The sequence below is a fragment of the Malurus melanocephalus genome, unplaced genomic scaffold (genome assembly GCF_030028575.1).
Source record: "Malurus melanocephalus ecotype Western Australia unplaced genomic scaffold, MMel_1.1 scaffold_672, whole genome shotgun sequence".
NCBI lineage: Eukaryota > Metazoa > Chordata > Aves > Passeriformes > Maluridae > Malurus > Malurus melanocephalus.
In genome coordinates, this window is record NW_026623904.1 from 145,352 (window position 1) to 150,953 (window position 5,602).

Below are 5,602 nucleotides of genomic sequence, written 5' to 3' on the forward strand. Positions count from 1 at the left end.
GACAAAGTGGCTTTGTCACCTCTCAGGAGTGAAGATTGTCCCCATCCCGGGCCACCCCAACTCCTCAAAGCTTTGGGGAACATCTGCAGGGTTGAATCAATTCCTCCAAACCGTGCGAACACCCCCGGGCTCGGCGCCAGCCCCGTCGGAGGTGCCGCTCCAGCTTTGGGTCATCGCTGCCGAAATTTGGGGAGGGTTTGCCCGGTGGTGACGTCAGGCTGGAGAGGGGCATGGCCACCGGAATGGGCCACCGGGCTGGGCTGGGCTRGGCTGGGCTCAGCTGAGCCGGGATCAAAAGGGACCGGGAGCCCCGACAGCCCCGAGCTGCAGGAAACACGGTCCCGATGGAAAACACGGCAGCAGGTAAGGAGTGACACACTGCTCCTGCTTAAATCTGTTTGGAAACGGAGATGGGAAAACTCTCTTCATGCAGGGGGTTGAGTTTGATGATTTTTTTTTTTTCCCTAATTATTTTAATGCATTATTTTGCTGAATGCATGAAATTTCCATCTTCCATCTGTTCTCCGGTGGAGTCTAAAAGTTCACGTTAAAATAGTTAAAGGGAAAAAGAGCAAAAATGTTCCTTTGGGGGTAAATCCCCCCAGTTTGGGTCAGAATTCCCAGGTGAGATGGTTGGGTTGATCTGTGGGGTTGTTTTGAGCAGCTGCTGCACCCAAAACTCGGGAAACGCCTTCGCTCTGTGTTTGTTCCGAGGTTGTGTTTTTCTGCGGAGAGTTTCATGTGTCTGAGTCTGTTTACATTCCCAAGAAAAGTTCTTGTTTTAAGGGAATCTCTGTCCAGCAATGTGTGGGTTTTGGTTCTCCCTGCAGAGTTTGTTGAAGAGCTGCAGGTTGAACACGGGGTGAGGATCTCTCCCTCCRCTCTCCTCCTGCCTCGCATCTAAAAAATGCAAAACCCCCAAATTTCACTTCTCTCTACGAGCTAAAGTGCTGAGCTTTGATTAAAGGCAGCCTTAGAGTTGTTTTTTTTCGAGCTGAGAGGAGGAAAAAACAGCCTGCTTCAAAGTTTGTGCGTCCGAGTGGAGCCAGTGCAAATCTCYCCGGGATTTATCAGATGCAAACACAAAAAACTGCAAGAACTGGCAAACAGCAGGGGATGGGAAGAGCTCCTCTGCCCTCCCCATGTGCAGGGATTAATCCTTGGCTCTTGAAAATCCAGTGGATGCTCTGGGAAGTSTGAGATGCAGCGTGGATTTCTCCCTTTGGACCCAGTATTGAGATGCTCCTGCTGCAGCTCCCCAAGATCAGCTCAATTTTAGGAATTAAAATCATAAACTCCTCAAAWMYTTKGGKTKGARGGGACCCTAAAAAGTCATTTAGTCCACCTMTSCTGCAATGAGCARGGACATCTTYACACAGACCCCAAGAAGTTAATTTTAGAGAGGAAAACAATCCGAACAGGTGCCATATAGGAATTCCCGAGGTGGTAAATAAAGGGATTCTATAGGATTTGCCTTCCTGGGACAAYTTCTGGTAGAGCAGAGCTGCACAGAGGATCCAGGAAATGTTATTGCAACACCTTGGCAGCGTGTTCCTGGAGAGCAGGAAGTCTGGATGGGTTTTATGAGCCTCCAGATTTACGAGAGATGCTCTTAACTGGATTAACTCCCAAACATCGTCGCCTCCAGATCAACTTCTGACATGTTTGTTTTGCCTTCTGAATGTGAAGTTTTCAGCCTCAGGCCTTGCAGAGGGTTCTCTTTCGCTTATATTTTTTTTACCTTTTTGATAATTATCTAATAGGTTAATTAGATGCCTAATTGAACGTCAATAATGGCTAATATTTTTTAGGTATCTGATTGAAAGTTTAATTCTGTAGCATTTGTGGACAGCATCACTTGTTTGAGTTCCTGACTTCATATTTGGCTCTCTGTGGTGTTTGCTGTGATTTGCTGACATCAAAACTGGCAGAAACKTCATCAAAATTTTCTAAAAGGTTTCAGATTTGCTCTGAAATGAAGTTTTTGTTGTGACTGTGGAGGTTCAGYGCAGTTTTCACAAAACCATCCTGTTTTCTGTGTTATCCAAATGCCACCCTGCTTTGTTTACTGCCCAAACATCCTGAGCTGCTGCTTTCAAAATCCAAACCTGGGCCAAAAAAATTAAAAGTGACACTTCCTAGAAATCCTTTCCTATTTCCCTCCAAGCCTCAGTGGGAGGAAGCTGCGGGCAGGGAGAGCAGGGCAGGGAGATTATTGCTCCAAAAAGTGCATCCCAAATCCCCTGCCACCACAGAACAGAAATATTCATTTCTTGCTCTTTTTTTTGGGAAGAATTAAAGGGAGCAGAGTTGTGGAATCCTTTATGAACTCCAGCTGCCCATCTGTGAAATCAGGAAGGGATGTCCAAGGGGAACGGAGCCCTGCGTGTCTGGAGCTGCTCTGATTTTGGGTTTTGGCCATTTGAAGGGATTAAAACATCAAAACAAGCTGGGAGGTTCCCTCCCCTGCCCTCCTGGGGAAGGGGGTGAATGAAACTCATCGCTCTGAGCGTGAAAATAAATATTCCCAGTGAAAATATCCCCAAGAAATGCTCCCTGCTTGGGATTTAGGAGGATGTTAAGGAGCACGTGGGTGTTCTGATGCTGCCCTGCTCTAGCTGCACTCAAGTTCCTTAAAATTTGGGAGAAAACAGAACAAACTGGTGAGGGCAGGCAGTGGCAGCCTCCTTTTTGGGTATTTTTAGCCTCTCACCAGCGTTTGTAACGTGATTCAGGGTCTGCTCCAGAACCCAGAGCACGTGAGGGATGGTTTGCCAACACACCACGAGGCTGAGGCACGACATGAATTCGCTTTCTGCAGTGGAACGTGGAAAAGAAGAAGTTGTCTGATTCCAAAAAGATTCTTTGGGATGAGGAAGGAGGAATCTGAATGAAGGAGGATGAATTTGGATGACGAAGAAGAAATCTGGATGAAGGATGAATCTGAGTGAAGAAGGATGAATTTGGATGAAGAAGGATGAATTTGGATGAGTAAATCTGCACAGGGAAGAGGCAGCTGAGTCCATCCCATCTCTCTGTTCCTTTGCATGATCTTGGATAATTTCCTTTCATTCTTAGCTGTCCAAAATTAAGGAGACAATTTCTCCCCCTTTGGGATGTTCTTGGCTCCCTCTGCAGTGATTTTTGCCCAGGTAAATATATGAATTCCCAGAGAACTGCTTTATTCTAAATGATATAATTTTCTTTCTCAGCTGGAAAAATGCAGGGGGTATCCAAAAAAGCCTCACAAATATTTCAGCAAACCTGTGCTCTCCTGTGGAAAAACTTTCTTCTGGTGTGGAGGATGAAGTCGAAAAGTTTTCAGGCAAGTGTCGGTCCYTCCGAAGGGAAATCGGGATTTTCACTACCAAGGGTTTTCACGTGGAGTTGTTTTTGTGCTCAGGGGATGTGAGAAGGCTCAGCTGGGGCTCCCTGGGAAATGCCAGCAGTTCCTTCTTCCTGTGACACTAAAAATGTCCCTGTGCCAAAGCTGCTGGCTGCTTTGGGCTGTTGATCCCATCCTGCCCTGAGCCGAGGAACACAATGTCCAATTCATGGTGTCAGATTATCCACAGCCCTCGCTGGCTCCGGGAAAACAAAACATGTTTTCCATCCAGAAYATTCCGTGGCTTTTCCAACCACCACACCTGTGGAGCAGCTCTGCCTCGTGCAYGGGGAAAACGGGGGGTGCAAACCTCAAAGAGTGGAGAGAAGGTGGATTGGTGAATAAAAAACCCTCAGAAAATTGGGAGAACAGTACACAGGGAGATCAGGGAGCTGGGAAARGGAGAAAGAAGAAATGAGAAAAGGAATAGAAGAAGAAAAATGGGACTGGGCAGAGGGGTTGGGGGTGGATTAGGAGGGCCCTGGAGGAACTTTCCCCACTCCAGAAATTCCCTGGGCTGCTTCTCACCCCTGAGATCCCTTATCTTCATCCATGAATGGTTTTGCATCCGTGGTGTTCCTCGTCATCCTGCGAGATGCAGCCAGAATCCCTAACCCTAATAATCCTAATAACCCAAATCCTAACCCTAATAACCCTAATAATCCTAATCCTCAGTCCTGTATTCCCATCTCTCCATGCAGGATTGGTTTGTGTCCCTGGTGTTCTTCATCCTGCAAGATGCAGCCAGGATCCCTAACCCTAATAACCTGAAAAACTCTAACCCTAATAACCCTAAAAACCCTAACCCTAATAAACCTGATAACCCTAACCCTGACCCCTGCATTCCTTTCTCTTCATCCAGTAAAAGTTTGTGTCCATGGTTTTCTTCTTCATCCTGTGGGATGCAGCCAGGATCCCTAACCCTAATAACCCTAACCCCAATAAACCTAATAACCCTGACCCCTGCTATTCCCTTCTCTTCATCCAGGAATGGTTTTTGTCCGTGGTGTTCCTCTTCATCCTGCACGATGCAGCCAGGATCCCTAACCCTAATAACCCTAACCCTAATAAACCTAATAACCCTAACCCTAACCCTGCATTCCCTTCTCTCCACCCAGGAATGGCTCGCCTCTGCGGTGTTCCTGCTCGTCCTGAAGGACACAGCCACTATGATCATGTACTCCTGGGCACGAGAATTCCCCTACAAATTCCTGGGGCGGTTGGACGACCCCGCATTCAACGCCACGGGGGTGACCCTCATGTTCACACCRGGAACCAACACCACCAGGAGGATAATGGGAAAAGTGGCTTCAAACTCAGCACTGAGGGGTAAATTCTCCTAAATCCACGTTCCAGCTGGCCCCGATTTCTGAGGGAATTTGTGGTGATGCCCCTTTTGATGTTGTTGCCTGACTAATCCCGATGGTTTCATTATTTTTATTTTTTAAARAATATTATTTATTTATTCCTATGGCAGGTATAATCATAGAAGAGATGGAAAACGAGGCGAAAATGGAAGAAAAAGGGCTTTTGGAGGAGGAAGCCATCGGTGTTGTYTTTAAGGATGACTTCTCCTACACTCTCAGATTTCAAATGAGCAGAACGGCGTTTCCAGATGATGCCTTTGAACACATCGGTAACAAAAGAAATGAAACCCCAGAATTTGGTTTTAAGTTAAAAATTGATTAAAAAAGCTGGATTTCTGTGCTGCTGTGCCACCCTTAAGGGATGGAGGCTGCACRTGCCAAATGGCTCAAGAAACACACGAGTTGAAATCGGAGCATTTGTTTTTGTAAAAGGAAAAAAAAAAACAGAGAAAAAAGTTTTAAGGATATAAATAATATTAATGAAATCCACAGTCAGAGAATCAGAGAACCACAGAAGGGTTTGAAACAAAATCATGTTTTCCTTATGCTTTGCTAAAACACATTTTCATGCACATGTATTTATAGAYACATCTATGTGGAAATGTATTGATTAGTATTGATGAAATTATTAATATATTATACGACATATGATATGATATAATRTAATATGTTATATTACATTACATAATATTATATTGTATTACATTATATACATATATTATATATTTATAGATATATTTATAGATAATAGATAAATAATATTTATTAATGATTCTATTTTTCCCAACAGACTCCTGCTGGGATTTTTCCTCCAGTGACTGCAAAATTCCTCTGTACTGGTACGGGGGGT

At 45.0% G+C, this 5,602-nt stretch overlaps 1 protein-coding gene across 1 annotated transcript in view; it reads left to right on the forward strand.

Moving 5' to 3' along the window:
* The window catches only part of LOC130584171 (ATP-binding cassette sub-family A member 9-like), a 26,165-nt gene continuing 20,563 nt past the window's right edge, over positions 1–5,602 (forward strand). The window contains exons 1-5 of the mRNA XM_057383989.1: positions 1–363; positions 3,213–3,325; positions 4,504–4,714; positions 4,863–5,021; positions 5,543–5,602. The exon at positions 5,543–5,602 is cut by the window's right edge and continues 24 nt beyond it. Coding sequence (XP_057239972.1) covers positions 345–363; positions 3,213–3,325; positions 4,504–4,714; positions 4,863–5,021; positions 5,543–5,602 — 562 coding nt within the window. The 5' untranslated portion in view covers positions 1–344. The remainder of the gene's footprint in view (positions 364–3,212; positions 3,326–4,503; positions 4,715–4,862; positions 5,022–5,542) is intronic.